General features: G+C 47.1%; 1 protein-coding gene across 2 annotated transcripts in view; it reads left to right on the forward strand.

Annotated features, from left to right (window-relative positions):
* Positions 1–296: 296 nt before the first annotated feature.
* Positions 297–20,761, forward strand: part of LOC116945479 (toll-like receptor 8) — a 30,246-nt gene continuing 9,781 nt past the window's right edge. The window contains exons 1-3 of one of the 2 annotated variants that reach the window (XM_032959807.2): positions 299–371; positions 2,876–2,967; positions 3,278–3,572. In XM_032959807.2, the coding sequence (XP_032815698.2) occupies positions 3,279–3,572 (294 nt within the window). In that variant the 5' untranslated portion in view covers positions 299–371; positions 2,876–2,967; position 3,278. Of the gene's footprint in view, positions 372–2,875; positions 2,968–3,277; positions 3,573–20,761 lie in introns of both variants that reach the window. The other variant, XM_032959806.2, reaches the window with a different exon arrangement.

Genomic DNA, 20,761 nt, shown 5'->3' on the forward strand with positions numbered 1-20,761 from the left:
AGGAACGACGGCAATTACTCATGTTGTAAAGATAATAGCATGGCTGTGCTATGTGGTGCACAACAGCATTACAGCAAAATCACGTGTACTGTACGTCTATGCTCCCTTGTCTATGCCCTCACCTTCAACAACATGCACTAACCATCGTGGCGAAGTACAGAAAAAAACACGACCCTCATCCAGCAGTGCAATGAAAGTGCCGTGCATGTGCAAAAGCACTGTTTACTAATGATTAAATACAATAAAATAACGTCCAGCAAAACTACTGCACTTCCTCATTTTCGAGATTGGTGTATATATCAGTTACCCTCCACACACTTCCTGCTCATTGGATCAGTTGTGCTGTGGAAGAATCCATATTTCTGATCAAGGTATGCAAACGCATTTTCTATTTCACCTGAAAACAATGTTACGACGTGTTGTTATACCGTGAACCATATATAAGCATGACATGTTACTATTGCATTTTCTAGGCCTCAAATTTCCAACCACTCCGTTATACAATGTATTGCCGAATGCCATGTTAAAGATAGTCAGCACGTCCCTTTCATTGATATTAATAAATGATTTGGAAAAAAATACTTTCATGCTTATACAGCAGCAATAAAACGTTTTGTATGTATTATGAACTTATTTCGCACCGAATGTATCCAACCATGCTACTCGGAGGTGCCCAATAAATCCTTACCGAATCTCAATGCTCTTTGTCATAAGTCTGAATTTGCATCCAATTAAGCATTGCCATCTGTGTTTGCGTGAAAGCAATATATTTCTACCATGACTCGGAGATAGTGTTGAACTTACTAGAAACGTTTTGATAGACCTGAGATAAGAAATATGTGGTCTGTGGATAAGGTGTCAACCCTACATGTAAATGGATTATTTACTGAAACCTAGGGGCCACTGAGACCTGAAGTCTCCATTTCAAGGAAGAACTGGGTAAAATATTTGCCTAATTCCTATTTGGAAAATGTTGCATGTGGGTGGAAACCACAATACACACATAAAACACATACTGTACACTTTTAAACCGATAGGTTAGAAACACTTTTTATGCTGCCAGCTACTGGCCTCATTATATGGCACCAATTTAGTGGTTCTCCCCAATGGGTGTAATATACATAAATCATCGCTATGTGCGAGTTCTTGATTGGCGAGTTTTGCATATTCGCGAGTTACTAAATGTATACTAATTCCATATTCGCGACTTACGTAAGCTCGCGGACTCGTGTTCGCGAGTTTACGTAGTGCCGGACCACCGACACCTGGGAGGTGCACGCAGAATGTTGTTACATTTGAAACTGTCTGCAAAGAATACATTCCTGCGGAGGGAGCTGGTTGGAACGTTGGGTTGCTCGGTCAATGGCCAGGGTCAACGGCGGCGTGGTGTATTCCGCAAATATGCCCGACTGTGAGGGCGGGCACAAGCCAGCAGGAGTAGGTTAAATGTTGAGTTTTATAAGGGCACCACGGGGTGACCAGCCCCTCCCCACCCAGCCCCACCCCACCCAGCCCCACCCCTCCCACCCCCCACCCCTCCCACCCTCCGCACCCAGCCCCTCTCCACCCTCCCCACCCAGCCCCTCCCCACCCTCCCCTCCCCTCCCAGCCCCTCCCTACCCTGCCCTCCCCACCCAGCCCCACCCCTCCCATTTTTGGATGCACGACGGACGGATGGACACAATAATCCCCTGTGGGCTGGTGTAACCAGGATGTTTCTACCAGTATTAAGCAAACCCTCTCAGCTGTCCGCTTAGTCCCGCAGTGATCCTGCTCTGAACTCGCTATTGTGCATGTTTTTACATTTACGTACTTGCTTGTTAATTGCCCTTAATTATGGTTCTCAAGTGGATCTCCCTTGCCAGTCACAAAATATAAGAATATATTTTACCCTTTCTGGCAATAAAACAGTTTGTGTTAAGATGTTAAAAACGCCTAACAGAAACCTTTTGCAAGGAATCATGTCTGCATTAACCACATATACTTGTGGTGAACATGCAAACAAAATACATGCTCTGGTAGCATATGTATTGTCTTTGAAACTGATTGGTCCACACCAGAGACAACTTTCTTTAGAGCCTAGTCTCAAACAGTGTTAGACCAGAGGACGCCAAAAGGCGAACAGCACAAAGACAATGCACTATCAGGACATTGAGAGTTCAGGACATTGTAGCTGCTCACCCCGAGCTCTCAAAACATACAAACAACATGCTGTGATAATATATGCATTGCCTTGCAAATGGTTATCTATTTGGTGTTTTAACATCTTAACACCTGTTTTTTTTTTCCAGAAAGTTTAAAAACCTATTCTTATTTTTCAGTCTATGGATTGTAGGCATGTGCCACGACAGTCAGTTAAATTAGCTGGGGATCAAAATCAGGGGGTTCTTACATGTGTGTGTTTTTTTATGAGCAGCTGTTGGTTATCACTGCGAGGACATGTGAGGGCTGTGTGTTTATGGGAGGGGGGCAGAGACGGTGTGGATGTTATTATGTTGAGGGGGAGCATATGGAACGGAGCGTGGGGAAAGCAATAGCAAGGTGGAAGAGAGGGTGGGAAGATTGGTTTAAGTAAAGCACAGGTGGAATTGAAGATAGGGCAGTAAACAAGGTGTTAAAAGTGAGGTCAAAGGAGTCACGTAAGAGCATGGGGGGAAAAGTAGGTTCAGTTGGATTGAGAAACTTCTAAAAGATAGGTGGGGCTAAGTGGTGAGTGGCAGGAGGGTGAGCGAAGTGCGTGAAGCAGAGGCGGACGAGCAGTGAGTTGGGTTAGTAGATTACCGAAGTAAAGAAAATATGAAAGTTACCCGAACATGCATTTCAGGGTGAGCATGTAACACTTTTTTTTCTTGTCAACATTTGCCTCCTACTCTAGACGTAGTTACAGAGGTGGTTGTGCAAGGGGTGTGGACACGTCTCATCTTATCCATATATTGGCGAAATTAAAGGACGCTTGACCCGGACAGCGTGAGTGTGCCTTCGTGCGACAGTTCGCAACACAGCCAATGTTACCCAAGTCACAATAACCATTCCATCCATACGTTATATGTCAGACACCGCTTTTGCACAGTGAATACTGTACGGGCACGTCAACCGAATGACAGGCCGGGAGCAAGGGATAGGCACAGCTGCAAAGTAACCATCTTAGCCACTGACACATCATATCACTGAGCCATTGGCAAGCACATTGTCTGACAAGCCTAAGCTCTAATAATACAAAACACGTTTTCAGCTGGGGACGTACCCGTAATATCTCTCGCAAATTCCTTTTGAACAGAATGAAGACTGACTTGAAGTGGAGAGACATGAAGTTAATTTTCTTCTTGTGTCTCCTGAATGGAGTGCCCGCTGCTGGAAAGCACCCAGAGATTCGTCGCTGGTGGCCCAGCACTCTGCCTTGTGACGTCAAAGTGTCCCAAAAAATGAACACATCCGATGCGGACATTAAACTTTCCTGCGACAATAGAAATTTGTATAACGTGCCAAAGAACATCCCAGCAAACACCACAATATTGATCTTAAGTGACAATAATATCAAGCTGGTTCAACGAGACCATTTTTTCGACTGTAAGGTACAGTATTTTATAATATTAACATGCATCTCAATTACAAGCAGACATGCCACTTTCATTATTTTAAGTGTATTTCAAGTGTTCTCTATGAGGTCCATTAAAAATAATGTGAATGCAAGCAGTGAAAGTGTTGTGTTATCATGGGATCTCCCTTGCCAGTATAAAAATATAATCATAGGTTTTACCCTTTCTAGCAATAAAACAGTTGTGTCAAGATGTTAAAAACGCCAAATAGAATACTTTTGCAAGGTATCATGTCTGCATTAAACACATATACTTGTGGTGAACATGCAAACAAAAAAACATGGTCTGGTCGTATATTGTCTTTGTGTTGTTCGTCAAAAGATGAAGAACACAAAGACAATAAATTATCAGGACATTGAGTGCTCAGAACATTGTAGCTGCTCACCCGAGTTCAATGTCCTGATAGTGCATTGTCTTTGTGCTGTTCGCCTTTTGGCACTTTCTGGCAATCCCCGAATGTAAACATAAGCACATAACTACTAACTTTTATTTTTAATGCAGATGTGTTTGGGTGATTTGTTCACATATTCTTGGTTCTTTCGGTAAAGTCACGTAGAAGGGAAATAATAAAATATTAAAAATAACACAATAAAATTAAATTCTCACGACGTTTCGACCACAACGCAAGCAGCCGTCCTCAGCTGAAGAACAGAGCTGTCGGAAAGACAGCATCCTAATGAACACTGCTAAGCTTGGAAGCCTATTTTAATTGGGTGGGAGGAGGAGAGCGCCTTGACAAAGGAGTTTACATATCAACAGAGGAATTTAGCATATTGATGACATGCAGATATGGGGTTAGTCACTCCTTGTGGAATCTGTAAGAGGTGGGGGTCTCAAAGTCATATTATGCTAGTGCATTATGTAGGATTAGCAGTAATAAAGGGAGGGAAATTTTAATAATAAAGAACTGCATATCAAGCTAGCCCATTATGTTGAAAACAAAAAAAGAGTTTATAATATACTCTCCAATAAGCTGAGCTATTAACATTAAGTAACTGGGTATACACTACACTATATAATGACTACCATTTAGTAAACTGATAAAAAAAACTAAAATATAAACTACATCAATATAATCAATAAACTCAATATACTCTCCAATAAGCTGAACTACTAACAATAAGTCATTATACATTACACTTCTATGTCGAAAAAGTGGCGTTTTTTTCTTTAACGTTAGCACCACAGAAAGCGGCGAGCGTTGTTCAGACAGACGAGTCCATCTATGCTCTGAAGGGAGGAGGGGGGAGAGAGAGAGAAACAACCACGGTGTGCTACTCTGTCCTGTGCTGCGTTTCAACTATGCTATAAACTAGACTACTATACATTACAATATTATACCTTCCAATCTAAACTACATTGTATGATATCGTATACATAGCCCAATATAAGCTCTAACAGTATGCATTATATTGATATGCCTCCAACTAAACCTTTTTCTACATCACACGACTATACACCGTACTATACACTGCCATAGACAAACCCCAACATTGAATTATACACTACCTTAAACTATACATTGTAATATTACACTATGTATTATTCTACAAACTCTACTGTATACCACACTGCTGTATATTCACTATACAATTATGATACTATATATTACCTTATACATTCTATTAAACATTACACTTTCTTGCTGTGGGTTTCACACCTGATGATGATTGCTTGTGTTGCAGTTGAAACGTCGTGAGAATTTTATTGTTTTATATTTTTATTATTTTATTGTTTCCCTTCTACGTGACTTTACCGAAAGAACCAAGAATATATATTGATGTAGTTTATATTTTAGTTTTTTTTCAGTTTATTATATGGTAGTCATTATATAGTGTAATGTATACTCAGTTACTTAATGTTAATAGCTCAGCTTATTTGAGAGTATGTTGAGTACATTGATTATATTGATGTAGTTTATATTTTTTTTTCACATCGGTCTATTGTATGGTAGTAGGGTATTTGCAGTTCTTTAGAAAGTCCTTTTTTTGTTTTCCACATAATGCACTAGCTTAATATGCAGTTCTTTAGTGTAAAAATTTCCCTCCCTTTATTACTGCTAATCCTACATAATACACAAGACCCCCCACCGCCTACACATTCCACAAGGAGTGACTAACCCCATATCTGCATTTGTCATCAATATGCTAAATTCCTCTGTTGATATGTAAACTCCTTTGTCAAGGCGCTCTCCTCCTCCAACTCAGCTTAAAATATGCTGCCAAGCTTAGCAGTGTTCATTAGGACACTGTCTTTCCGACAGCTCTGTTCTTCACCTGAGGATGGCTGCTTGCATTGTGGCCAAAACGTCGTGAGAATTTTATTTTATTATGGTTTATATTTCTTATTTTATTATTTCCCTTCTACGTGACTTTACCGAAAGAACCAAGAATATGAATCCCTGCAGTCACGAAAGCTTTAAATCGAAATTTTATTTGTTTACCTTCCTTGTACTTGTGTAGTGAGTGTAAGAGCCATAAGACAGAAAGTGAGTGTATTATTTCTGTATATACATTTGATGTACATCCGTCATACATTTGTTGACGGACTGGTTATATTTGATTTGGAATATCCCAACTGTGTAGAAACCCCCCTGTGGTTAGACGCTCCGTTGGTTGAACCCATGACGTCACTTCCGGTTTTTACAGTATTAACGGGGGGGGGGGATACGAGAAGAGCCGATTGGGAGCGAGTGGATACAGTCTTTTGACCATGCGACGGAGCGATACAGTATGTGAACAGGCGATGATATAACTTTAGAAAACGCTCGTTTTTGTGCAACTAAGAAATAAAGAAACAGTTTGATTTAAGACACCTCATACACGCGTCAGACTTTTTTGCTCCCACAAGTTAAGGCGTAGCTTATTTTCTGGTACAAGAAAGCTGTGCTTACAGTGAGTCCAATTGAGTCGCAGACGTTGTCTTGGGAGCAACACTTTATTAAGCAACTTCAACCTAACATCACAATATCTATACTTGGGTATCGAATGCCCATCTAACCACGCTACGGCAGAAGTAGACATGGTTCGCTATCCCGGCCCGGACCACAAGCTGGGTCCCGGACCGCGTGGCTAGAGGCTTCTTTTCTCTGACGTGGATCTTCTTCACACCAGCACACAAAGAACCCCGAGCGCCTCACGGGGCCCCCGTTATATCCCCCTGGGCTGGGGCTGGCTCCGCCCTTCACCCCGCCCACATTCCAGATCTCTCGAGCTCTTTCTCGAAGGCTCCCGAGAGCTCTTTTAGACCACGTGACCGCCCAATGGCCCCCGTCCACCAGTGGCCCTCCTCCAATATCCGGCCACGTGTCAGCAGGTCAACCAGCATATCATGCCCCAACATAACCCTGGCTGGCTGGTGCTCCCTCTCGGTCGCTCACCGGGAGCTCACACCGCACACTGCTCGCGGTGCCTCCGCGCTGACCAACGCTCACCCAAGCCGCGCTAGGGCTAGTACTACACCCCATAAGCGGGCTACACATATTGTTAACACATCCGCCGTGGCTTCGTAACCACGGCACCACACAATGACAATCACAGTCACTACATCACCCCCCCCCCCCCCCGTAGCTTCCAGCCATCCCAGCAGCCAACTTCCCCCCAAGGAAGCAACCGACGTACAAATATACAGAACATAACAACAAGTGTGCTCCAACAAACAAAACAACACAATTTAATTACCAAACCCAACTGTACAATATATGCATTCCGAAAAAAAGAAGAAAAAATAACTAACAACCCAATAATCCTACTCTTTGGTTTTATTCGGTAAAGTCATGTAGATAAAATAAAACAAAATAAAACAATTAAATCACGACGTTTCGGAGGCAACACAAGCTTCCGAGTTCAGGTGGAAAAGTCAACGCAGAATATCTGTGTTAGGAGCACAGTTCAGGGACGACCTTGGATTATATACAGGTTAAGGGGGGAGGAGTCAATAAGGGGGCGTGGGTGGGTGGGAGGGCTGGGCTAAGCAGCCTTTTGATAGAATGCTGCAGGTAACACCCACTTCTCAAAGCTCACATCAAAGGGCCCCCCGATGTGGGCTCACATCAAAGGGTCCCCCGGTGTGAGCTCACATCAAAAGGCTCACATCAATGGGCCCCTCGATGTGAGCCCACACCAAAGGGTCCCCCGGTGCGAGCTCACATCAAAGGGCTCACATCGAAGGGCCCCTCGATGTGAGCTCATATCAAAGGGCTCCCCGATGCGAGCTCTCTGTGAACGCGATCAAAGCGCACTATGATATACAACCACTGAGGAATGGCTATACAAAAAATTGAAAGGCAGCTAACGTTTGACTTGATTTAAAACATCTTTCCAGTGATTACTCAATTTGAAACCATCGTCTCGGTTGAAGTTGTGTCTATGTTTGTAAATCTGGATGGCCTCGTGGACAAAGATGCGAAGCTGCGTGAGAACCCGTCAAGCAGGAAAGCGCGGTGTTGCGGGAGAGCGGCGGTGCTGGCACCTAGCCAGGGTGCCTATGGCTATATAGAGTCAGAAAAGCCCATGGAAAAGCGGATCACACAAGTATCTGAAGATACAAGTGAAGATAATAAAGATGAAGATGATGTTGATCCAGGAGACAGCATATCATTACTATCAGTTCCACGGAGCAAAAACACAAGTGAACATCGCTCCATAACTGGAAATGACTCAATAGTTTCCTCTAAAAGCTCCACAACTTCGGCACGCGTGATAGAGGAAGCAGAACACGCAGCTCTGTTAGCCAAGGCAGCATCTTTAAAGAAGAAAAAAGAAATCGAGCTTGAAGTACAGCTGAAAGCTCAAAAGGAGCAGTGGGAATCAGAGACTGCTATTGCAGTATCCAGTGCTAAGATAAAGGTGTTTGGTGAATATGTGGACAATTTGGATGGCAAGCATGAGTATTTCAAGACCAAGACAGATCTGATTTGTGCTCGCGGATTCAGTCTGAGATATTAACGAATTCTTCTACCGTAGCTGATCATTGTTACAACGCTGTGGATGATCATGATATTGTCTTCTCCGACACCAAGGTGCTCTGCAAACCTACAGGCTATTATCAGAGATTTGTCCACGAGGCCATCCAGATTTACAAACATAGACACAACTTCAACAGAGAGGATGGTTTCAAATTGAGTAATCACTGGAAAGATGTTTTAAATCAAGTCAAACGTTAGCTTCCTTTCCATTTTTTGTACAGCCATTCCTCAGTGGTTGTTTATCATAGTGCCTTTTGATCGCGTTCACAGAGAGCTCGCATCGGGTAGCTCTTTGATGTGAGCTCACATCGAGGGGCCCTTTGATGTGAGCCCTTTGATGTGAGCTCGCACCGGGGGACCCTCTGATGTGGGCTCACATCGAGGGGCCCTTTGATGTGAGCCCTTTGATGTGAGCTCGCACCGGGGGACCCTTTGATGTGAGCCCACATTGGGGGGCCCTTTGATGTGAGCTTTGAGAAGTGGGTGTTACCCGCAGCATTCTATCAAAAGGCTGCTTAGCCCAGCCCTCCCACCCACACACGGCCCCTTACTGACTCCTCCCCCTCCCTTAACCTGTATATAATCCAAGGTCATCTCTGAACTGTGCTCCTAACAGATATTCTGCGTTGACTTTTCCACCTGAAGACGGAAGCTTGTGTTGCCTCCGAAACGTCATGATTTAATTGTTTTATTTTGTTTCATTTTATCTACGTGACTTTACCTAATAAAACCAAAGGGTATGAATCATTGCAGTCACGAAAGCTTCAAATCTACAACTCAATAATCGCACCAACGAGATCCCCACCCTCAACATCTCCCATCCACAACGTGTAACTACACCTGTGAGCTCGATGGCGAGCAGGATCAGCCAAATACTCACCACGACTCACACGAGCGCGACAGCTCATGACAATGTGGGAGTGTGCAATGCGCGGGAATCACGCGAATCGAGTCTTTGAACGAGAAAAACAAGCGCACTCTCTGGGCACTGGCAATCGTGATAGAGCATCGGTGTTCGTATGGCGAGAACCCTTACAATATGTGACATTGAATGAAAAATCCTGCAGGATTTCGAGCCAGCGTGACAATTTACCGGAGGACTGGTCCACACGCAGCGCGTACTGGAGCACGACATGATCGGAGCGCATCTCGAAGTGTCGCCCGTACAAGAGTTCCCGGCGCATTACGTAGTACCGCTGCTCACCCGGAGACAGCACCCTACTGTCATACGCAACTACGAGCTCCACGCCATTTACGACTTGGGATAACACCGCACCAATGCCGGTATTACTGGCGTCCGTGTCCAAAATGAACGGCAACGAAAAGCCGGGATAACGCAGGGGAGGGGCGTTAGCCAGCCAATCACGAATAAAGCGGAAAGCAGCCTCCTCCTCCCCCCAATGAAAATTCTGGCCCTTTGCTGTCAGGGCATGGAGAGGTTTATCTATAGACATGAACCCCGCGACAAGTCGGCGATAATAAGAGGCAAAGCCGATAAAACTGCGCACCTCGCTGGCCGAGGTGGGGGTTGGCCATGTCCGAACGCAAGCAGTTTTCTCGGGGTCCGTCACAATACCCGATTCGCTGACTATGTGGCCCAAGTATCGAACAGATTTTTGGAGCAGATGACGTTTTTGGGGCTTCATCTTAACGAAAACAGCCCGCAGGCGATCCAAATGCTCATCGAACATGCGGCCGAAAACAATGACATCATCCAAGTGGATTAGGCACGAATCCCACTGGAGGCCCACCGAAACCAATTCTATCAACCTCTGAAAAGTGGCCGGCACGGAATGGAGCCCCATCGGGAGCCAATTAAACTCGAACAACCCTTGCGGTGTTCGAAAAGCCATCTTGGGTCTTGAGGCCTCGTCAAGCGGCAACTGCCAAAAACCCGACAAAAGGTCAACGGTGGAAAATAACCGCGCGCCTGCCAGAGCGTCCAACAAATCATCCATACGAGGCAAGGGGTATGCATCCGCGACAGAAACTTTGTTAAGCTTTTGGAAATCGACACAAAAATGCAGACTGCCATCGTGCTTCTTAACAAGGACGATCGGAGCACCCCACTGACTGGTGCACTGCGAGATGATATCCACGGCCAACATTTCATCCACCTGCCACATGAACGTGTTCCTTTTCGGCCAGACTCAGGCGGTAAGGATTCTGCCGAATGGGGGCGGCATTTCCCGTGTCAATATGGTGGCTCAACAGGGGCGTGCAACCTGTATCAAATTCACTTTTACTAAATATGTCCGAAAACTCCCGCAGGAACGCTCTCAGCTTCCCCATTTGCCCCGCGGATAAATCGCTGCATTCCGAGCACAGCTTGTCCATCCATGCCTCATCCACATTCCGAGGTCCGTGAGACCGAATGCTGACCCCGACATTCCCCACGACATCCGCCTCCGGACACGCTGGAGACGCGTGAGCAAAAACGGAACCCTCCTGAATGACCGTAGTGTCCGACCCGGCATTAAGGACTTGAATAAATGGTGCCTGGTCCCGGGAGACCAGCGTCTGAGCCGCTACGAGTGACATCCCCCAACTAAGGTTATTCAAGGGACCCAACACAATACCGTCCCCCACAGTGCATGCATCGAGCAGTTTACACAATTGAAGGGGCACCAACATTTGCGCGCCGGGCGGAATCCGCACCGTTCGGCACGCAAGTGCTTGCACTGTGGCATTAGCAGAATACATGCGGGTCGGAGATGGAAAAATGCCATACGCCGTCCCGATGGCAATTCCAAACAGCCCTGGTCAAGACAAATCTTCAGGGGAATTTTGCCGAGAAAATCAGTCCCCAGCAAGCATGGGACAGCCAGAGCCATAGAAACCAAAACATGGCCCGACAATGAGACATCGGCAATGCGCAACGCAGCAGAAATCCGACCGATTATCCCCAACGATCCGCCGTTGGCGGTGAAACACGGAGCATCCACCAGCTCTAAAACCCGACACCGGGGGGGAAAAATGTTGTAAATTAGTTCGAAAATAATGGTTGAAGACGTGCCGGTGTCAACAAGAATGCGAATTTCAACCCCCTCAACGAACCCAAGCAGGGCCGACGACCCCACGGTCACCGCGATCACACGATGAGCCAGCTCCGACCACTGATCTGGTCGGAGCGGCCACGCGTTGCGAACATGCACCAACTCCCCCGAAACCGCGCGCGACCCCGACACAAATCGGACCTCCCCAATGGGTGAAGTGAACGCCGGGGCCGAGTGTGAGGTGTGTTGCGACTCGCATTAGGAAGCAGGGAGTCGTAAGAAGGCGTACGTCCCGGGGGTCGCCTTTGAGGAACCTGGCTGCCCAACAGCTGACGCTCCCTCTCGCTCCCTCATTCGGGAACCCACAACGCACGCTGCTCGCGGTGCCTCCGCGCTGACCAGCGCTCACCCAAGCCCCGCTAGGGCTGGTACTATGCCCCATAAGCGGCCTACACAAAATGGCTTCGTAAGCCCGGCACTACACAGTGACAGTCACAGTCACTACACTTGTGTTGTGTAATAACTCTTGACACCAAGCAGGATTGTAGAATCACACGGAGATGGAACTTCAGGTAAGGGCTTATGACGGTTTAATAACACTCTTCACACGACTCTGTGTACTGCACACTCACTGACTGGTTTCACTCTATACTCGACGCCTACACCCGTTATGGTGCGCGTCAGAACTCTGGCCTGCACGTGGAACTCCTTACAACTATCTACGCCCCAGTACGGCTTCCCTTTCCTACTTGCTCGTCTGGCCCGGGCGGGGGCTCACCCATCACCGCCCAGCGATGAGGTGAGGCCTCCAGCCTTTCTTCGGCAGCGGCTGGGGTGTTCCCACGCAGGCTTTCGTTCCTCTTCCCATGGCGGCCACTTCACTCTACCTACGGCGACCTCGTCCCGGGGTCCCCCTTAAGTACCCCACCGCCTCGATGACATGACATCATCACATCACGTCATCCCACTACTCCTAAACACTTGCACCACTATCATGTTTTTGTCCTGTTTGTTGTAACGTTCTGACCCCGTGCCCCTACTGGACATCTATGAAAAGAGCTGTATAGCTCATCAGATTCCTACGGCAGTATAAATGAATATTCTGATGTGAGTCCAATTATGCAAAATTAACATGTCATTTTAAAAATCGCGTTAACAGCATTTACTTTGATACACATTGCTCACCGTAGCTCTTAGGTTGCGCGGAATGAACCACTCGCTCAGTGGATGGACGATACCAAGAGTTTTGCATGGACTTATACTTTAAAACAACCAAGACACAAGATAATAAAATAAGTGCAACTGCTATTGTACAATTATGAACAAATTACAATTTAAATCAACAGAATATGGTTATGTTTTATTTGTAAAATTGTGAAATAATGGGATTTAATCACCCCTGTGGTTGATGTTTCTTTGTGGGTTTTAGCGGAGAAATGTTTTAAATATATTTTATTCAATTGTAATGAAACTTTAAAATATACGTCTTAAATATACAAACACTTTTTTTTAGTGTGTTAACATCCCCGATTGTAAATGTTGTTTTGACCAATCAACAGGCGGGAAAGAAGGAGCGTTACCGCGACACACGCACAAAACAACTAACTTTTATATATAGACGTTTAGCATTGACTTAAAATGCAAAGTAGCACTTGCAAACTGATCAGCGGAATTATTTTGTTCAGCGGAGTGATCCTCCGCGAGATGTAATGACTCAGCCTCGCGCTGGGAATTACTGTGTGTGCACGCGTACGTGTGTGTGTAAAAGTGTGAGTGTGTTTGTGTAAATTGTATGTTTAAATAGTGTGGCGTACTGTAGCGTGGGGTGTCCCGTAGCGTGGGGTGTAGTGTGGTGTACTGTAGTGTGTGTACTATTGTGTATGTTTGTGCTGTAGAGTGTGGTGTACTGTACCGGTACTGCCTGGACCTTTGTGGAATACAGGAAGTCCGGTGGGCTGGTTCTAGCTCCAGTCATCATGAGGGGTAGACAGTTCTTCACTCGCGGTAGGAAACTACCAAACAGCAGGAAGTGGCACTTCTTTTGAACCAAATAATAAAGGGGGTGTGGGAGCATGGCGGTGAGGCGTGGGAAACTATAAGTCCCAGGCTACTGTGAGCTTGCCTCATCAACAAGAAGTGATGAATGGTCGTGGTGGTTGCTTATGCCCCCACCGAAGATGAACATTAGTGGAGGGATGCAGACAACAGCGATGAGTCAGACGCCTTCTAAAACCCCCTGTCCCAGGTGCTAGCTAAAATGGCCCCTCAGGATAGAGTCATCCTGTTAGGTGACTTTAATGCCTGAGTGGGTCATGATGCAGACACTTCTGTCCAGTCCATGGCCTTGTAATTACAAACATGCTGTTACGGCATCGGCATATCCACACAACATCATGGATGCACGCCGGGTACAAGCAAGACCATCTGCTGGACTATTTAATTATGGACCAGCGGATGCGGGCCTATGTCCTTGACACCGGGACTTAATGTGGAGCTGATCTGACCATTGACCATCGACTTGTCATCTGTAAGATGCGCCTGCTATTCTTCCACTCCGGTGGTGGGTGTCCATCTAGGACCCCATTCAAACCCACAGTGGCCTGGTCTCAACTAGTTGAGGATAGTTGCAAGTAGAAGTTTCAACATTGCGTTGCAGCTGGGGTTGACATCGTCCCTCCCTCCTGATTCTGAGGGGAAATGGGTGAGGTTCAGTACTGTGGGTCATTCAGCTGCAACGGCTGCACTGGGTATGTGGTCCAGACCTCCCCAGAGACCCTGGCTGAAGGAGGAGGTGTTCTGGCTAGTTGAGAGAAAACGACAGGCCCACTCCCATCGTCTACAACATCCAACATTGGAGAATGAGGAGGCTTATCGCAGCCTTCGCTCGGAGATTCGGATAGCCATGAGAGAGCCATGTGGTGCTGCAAAGATGAGTGGTGGGCGCGGGTTGCTGAGGAGATGGAATCTGCCTCAGTAGCCCGCATTCAAAAATCACTATTTACTTTTTATGAAAAAAAGTAACTTGCAGCACCTTACCAATCACCATCCTTAAGGGAAATAATGGTAATCCGATCTCCGACCCCCAGGAACAGGTATGTAGGTTTGCAGAGCATTTTTGTGAGGCCTTGGGGGATTGGGAATTCCCTCAACCCAGACAACATGGGGCAAGGTGGGGACAACCCTGCTAGGGCTGCGGACCCCCAAATATTAACAGAAGTAGCCACTCCTTCTGAATGGTTGGCTGAGGTGCCATCTGTGGACGAAGTGCGAGGAGGGATCCGAAGTATGAGACCAAGAAAAGCACCGGGCAGAGACGATCTGCTAAGTGAGATGCTGAGGGAGGGTGGCATCTGTGTGCAGACTGTCCTACATGACATCACAACTGTTTGGACCAGAGGATGGGTTCTGCAGGATTGGAAGGATGCCCTGGTGGTCCGCACAGATTTTAGCTATAGGGGCATCTCTCTTCTAAGTGTGTCAGGGAAAGATTATTCAACATCGCCTTGTCAGGCACTCTGAGCAGAGGCTTGCGGAGCCCCAATGTGGTTTCAGACCAGGGCGGTCCTGCATTGATGCAATATTCTCTGTCCGTTTGCTACAGCAGAGGTATAGGGAATTACCACAAGACCTACATCTCTGCGTTATTGACCTGGTCAAGGCCTATGATACCATCAACAGGCTAGGGCTGTGGGCAGTTGTTCGTGCTTTTGGAGTCCCTGACTCTCTGCTCACAATCATTAAGGGCCTTCATAATGGTGGGCAGACCCGGGTAAAGCTACGTGGCCAGGAGTCGGAGCCATTCTGACTCCTGGCCACAAATTGTTATTTTTATTTACATAGCATAGCAATTTTTATAGCAATATATTTGGGGGGACATTTTGAGCATATTGAATATTGGGGGGGATGTGTCCCCCCAAATATATATTATAATTACGGCCTTGTGGTACAGATACAATGAGAGGCTGATAGATGCCCGGGTGCGGTCGAGGGATGGCTCCCTATTGGTAAACCATGTTACATATGTTGATAATCTGGTGATTGCTGCTCACTCAGAGGAGGAGTTGGAGGCTCTGCTGCTGAACCTGGAGTGTGCCACTAAGAGGAGGAGTTGGAGGCCCTGCTGTTGAACCTGGAGTGTGCCACTAAGAGGTTTTACCATCAGCCCCACAAAAATAATCACCTGCATGGGTATTTAGTGTAACCAAACACTCCACCCCCTCAGCTCCCCATTGGTGGTGGAGCAGTTGTGGAGAGAGTGGAGAGTTTCGCTTACCTGGGCAGTGTGTTTATGACCAGTTCCAGTTTGACAGCAAAGGTCTCTGAATCAGTCGGGCGGCATCTTTTCATGTGCTGCGCAATGCTGTGTGGAAACTACCTAGTCTGTCGCTCTGCACGAAGCTTCGGGTCTTCTCGGCCACAATCATGCCCTCCCTTCTCTATGCTTGTGAAACGTAGACCCCTATAATGGAACATCTGCACCGGTTGGAAACATTCAAGCTTGCATGCCTACAATCCATCCTGGATTTATCCAGGCTGGATTGTGTAAGGAGCTCAGAAGTCCTTGAAAGATCTGGACACATTCCCATCAGTGAGCTCCTCTGGCAGGCCAAGCTTCGTTGGCTGGGTCATGTAGCCAGCATGCCCAGCCACCGCATGCCCAAGCAGCTTCTGTTTGGCCGCATAGAGGGGGGGCTAAATGGGCACAACATGGGTTGGAGAAAAATGGACTGATGGTGTCGTGGAGGATGTGGAGCTGAGTGGACTTGCCGACAACTGGTACCAGCGGTGTCAAGATCGGCCTCTATGGAGGAGGCTTGTGAAGGACGCTACTGGGCAATTGGAGGCAGTCACCCTCCAGCAACAACAGGCGGCAGAGGAGCGATGCTCACAACAACGAGCGGAGCGCCGGACGACTAAAATGCAGCAAGTTGACACAGTAGGGGGTACAGCTGGTCCATCTGCCAGTCATCTCAGCCAACCCATGGCACCTGGGTCTGTCCCCTGACCTATCAGCTAGCCTTCGACACATCACATGGCCTCAAAGTGCACCTGGCCTGGTACAGGTGCCGTGGTAACGTCACCGTCACTTAGTGGTGATTGTCGGGTATTGTTATTGGTGTATTGTAATCTATAGTGCATTGTGGTTTGTATAGCACAGTGTGTAGTGCACTGCAGTATGTACAGTGTGGCGCTGAGTGTGCGTGTGTGTGGTGCATGCTGAGTGTGTAAGTGGTGCAGGCTATGTGTACGTGTGGCCGTGGTGGTGTGAGTGGGGGGTGTCTATGTAGATAGTTCAGTACATGCGAGGGGCTAGTAACCCCTCCACCTGGTACTTTCTCTACCAAGCACCATGGTGGAACACGGAAATAAGCTGGTGCTAGAGACCATGGGGACAGGCGTTCGTGATGCCTTGTGGCCAAACTCCATCTGGCAGAACCAGACTGAACCCTCCTCTCAGGGTTCCTCTAGGACAGGGGTGGGGAATGTATAAGGCCCGCGAAATCATTTGGTCTGGCCCTGCCAAGGCAACCGCAGGCGGGACTCAAAATTCAATAAATCTAGGAGCAAACCTGGAAAAGCAGTTGCGAGTAGCAACATCATCAATACCAGCTAGCATCACCACGCCTCACCAAAGAGAAACAGTTCCAGCCATCACATTATGGGTGAGTTAATTAAATGTTTGACCAAATATAACAGGCTAATTATTAAGTTTATAATTTTGTATGGCCCGCGAATAATGTTATAAATATCCAAATGGCCCTTGGCAGAAAAACGGTTCCCCACCCCTGCTCGAGGAACAGGAGAAGACTGAGATTGGCCACGTGGAATGTTCGGACTCTCATTGCGGAGGGGAGGCTGCCATTACTCTGCCGGAAGATGGACCGGTACTGCTTGGACCTCTGTAGAATACAGGAGGTCCGGTGGACCGGTTCTGGCCCCAGTCATCATGAGTGGACAGTTCTTCACTCACGTGGCCTCAAAGTGCACCTGGCTTGGCATATGCGCCATGATGTGACCTTCACTTAGTGGCGAATGGCGGGTATTAGTGTGGGGAGCGGTAATGTAGCGGTAAGCATGCTACCCAACGAAAGCGGCGACCCGAACTTGATTCCTGTTCATGGCCAACATCAGTGACGATTATCTGAACTGCTCCTGGGCCTCTCGTAGGTCACTAAGCCTCAAATTAGTACCTGGCGTGTGTAAACATCGCCACTGGGGAGACAAAGACAGCCGGGCATAGTGCTGGTCATTCACCCCTTGTGTGCCGTACTGGCCTTCGGCACTGCTCGCTAACAGTACTTACTCAATGGTCTGTTAAGGCTATATGGAGGATCGTCGGAGTGTGTACGCTTGCCTCGTGTGTGTGTCTGTCTTTGTGTGTATTTGTGCTCATGCGGGGATACCCCATGTGTGTGCAATTGTGGTTACTCATTGCGCCCTTTCCGACAAGCAAGCCAGCACCAGGCCTCAAGGTAAGTGAAGATAAAACAGATTTTTTTCTATTTGTTTTACTTACTATACAATATTTTTGGACAGTGTTATATGCACATGTACAATATGTATTCTTATTTACGAGTTTAACAATGCCTCCCTTTCTTGAACAGTGATACATTTCAAAACACTGACCATATGGGCATTTAAATACAGTCCAGTACGCACCGTTTGCCTTCTGGGTCCCAGGAACAAAATACGTTCGTAAGTCGAGGACTGCCATATATTCTCTGCTATTTCATTCTTCACTCCCAATATACAGTAGACATTACCAATGATCTCACCTCTGCACCTTTCACTTTTGCATCATTCACCCATTACATTTTGAAATGCAATTATGATTTCGTAGTGTGCTACTTTTTTGTACATTTTGTCTACTTAATCATTTTGGCTTGTTGTTGAAGCATATATTTGAATTATGTTTACGTTACAGTGATTCCAGAGGCTTAGTGTAAGCTGACCAACTATGTTAAACTCTCGAACTCTAAATTTCGATGTCTGATTCCTGGGGATACAAAGTATCCCACCTCTTTATAAATATTGTGACCTCTTTATGATTTAAATTATCCGTGTTTAGACTGTGAAAGCATCCTATATTCTGATAAATGGGACAGGTGGTGTTGGCTGTTAACTTGGCGTGGATTAGAGGCAGCACATTGCTTCTGAAATAGCATCAGCCGGCACCTCAGCATCAGGGGTTTTCCTGGCTGCCATAAAGCATGCTGTGACGGGAGACAGTCCTGAGAATCGCGTAACTCTTGGTGTATCAATCTTCCTGCCAAATGTTGCTTGTCACATGATGACTAACCGTGGGAACTGCTATCTTGCGGTCCTAGGGGCCACTACTCTCCAGTGACCGAGCACTAGGAGTGACTCAATTGTGATATAAAATAGCGTTGCCTGTAGCCATGGCTCCATACATGCTAGCACAAGACAGCAGTGCTCACAAAGGCTTTGTTTCCCACAAGATGTTCTCTGCTCCCTATTCCGAAGGATCAGGTGTAAGCTGAAGCTCCAGGAATAGGAGCACGGCCTCAAATGTCTGAGCCAAAGGCATTCTCCAGGGTTCAAACATCGATAAATTACTCTTTGCCCCTCCTGGAGTCCTTAAAGCAAAAAATAAGGCAGGAGTCGGTTGAACCAGCCAAGCAAGCCCTTCCACCAAATGAGCAAACACAGCTCGATAGGCACTAGATAAGCAAGACAACCAAGCGCTTCATGTTTGTTCCACGTTTATACGTTGTGATGGCGACAAAGATGCTGCCAGGACATTCAGCTCTGCAGGAGGAGAGTTCCCAATATTTGACATGACAAAATAGAGCCCCGAATGGGGAATTCAAAAGGGATTACCTTGCTGCGGCTATGTCCACAAGCATTGCCGTGTACACGGCATACATTGTCAGATTTATTATAAAGTCGGTGGAGACCCTGAAGCCCAATGCGGATGAGGGCCACGAGTTCCACAAGGCCTATCTCGACATCCTTGATGTGTCTAAGTTTAACTAGCAGGGATATCACCTCACAGGCAGCACCAGCCGCAGTAGCGAGGCAAATAAAAACCAAGTTGATTGTGAGCTCAAGAGCTATCCTGAGAGATCTGCTCTTCCAAGACCAGGTCCTCTTCAAGAAGGGGCTGCTGGAGGAACTCAAGAATGTCAAAAATGCAAAGAAGGCAAGGCTGTTTCATTCACTCAAGACGCCAGGCACAGAAGTACAGGAGCCAGCCACTTGAACCACCTACAAGTCCCACTATGTCAGAGGCAAAGACAAGAACAAGTCAAAGTAGCCTCAGCATCGAGTTGACACAACGCATCCACACTGGCGGACAAGCTTCAGTAGTGCTGATGAGAACAACAACCGCCATTCGCCACTAAGTGGTGGTGATGTCACCACGTAGCTTGTGCCAGGCTATGTGCAACTTGAGGCCACGTGAAGTGTCGAACGCCCGCTGGCAGGAGGTCACGGGGCAGACCCAGATGCCACAGGTCGACTGACTGAGATGACTGGCTGATGCACCACCTGTGCCCCCTACTGTGCCAACTTGCTGTGCTTTAGCCACCCGGCACTCCGCTCATTGTTGTGAGCGTCGCTCCTCCGCCCTCCGTTATTGTTGGAAGGCAACTGCCTCCAACTGCCCAGTAGCCTCCTTCACGAGCCTCCTCCACAGAGGCCATACTTGACACCAATCATCGACAAGTCTACTCAGCTCCACATCCTGCTGTACCACATCACTCCATCTCTTGTTTAGCCCATGCCGCGCCCGTTTAGCCCCCTTGAACCGGCCGAACAAAAGCTGTTTAGGCATGCGGTGGCTGGGTATGCGGGCTACATGACCCAGCCAACGCAGCCTTGCTTGCTGGAGGAGCTCACCGATGGGACTTTGTCCACATCTTTCAATGATTTGTGAGCTCCTCACACAATCCAGCCTTGTTAAACCCAGGATGAATCGTAGGCAGGCCAGCCTAAATATTTATAACCGGTGAAGGTGTTCCATGAGGGGGTCCACGTTTTGCAAGCATAGAGAAGGGAGGGAATGACTTTAGCCAAGAAGACCTGAGGCTTTGTGCAGAGCGATAGACCAGTAAGCTTCCACACAGCATTACGCAACCGATGAAAAGATAATGCCTCTCGACTGATTCAGAGTGAGACCTCTGCTGTTAAACCGGAGCCGGTCATGAGCACACTGCCAAGGTATGGGAAACTCTCCACTC

Source organism: Petromyzon marinus, chromosome 24 (assembly GCF_048934315.1).
Source record: "Petromyzon marinus isolate PM22_M1 ecotype Great Lakes invasive population chromosome 24, UKy_Petmar_22M1.pri1.0, whole genome shotgun sequence".
Lineage (NCBI taxonomy): Eukaryota > Metazoa > Chordata > Hyperoartia > Petromyzontiformes > Petromyzontidae > Petromyzon > Petromyzon marinus.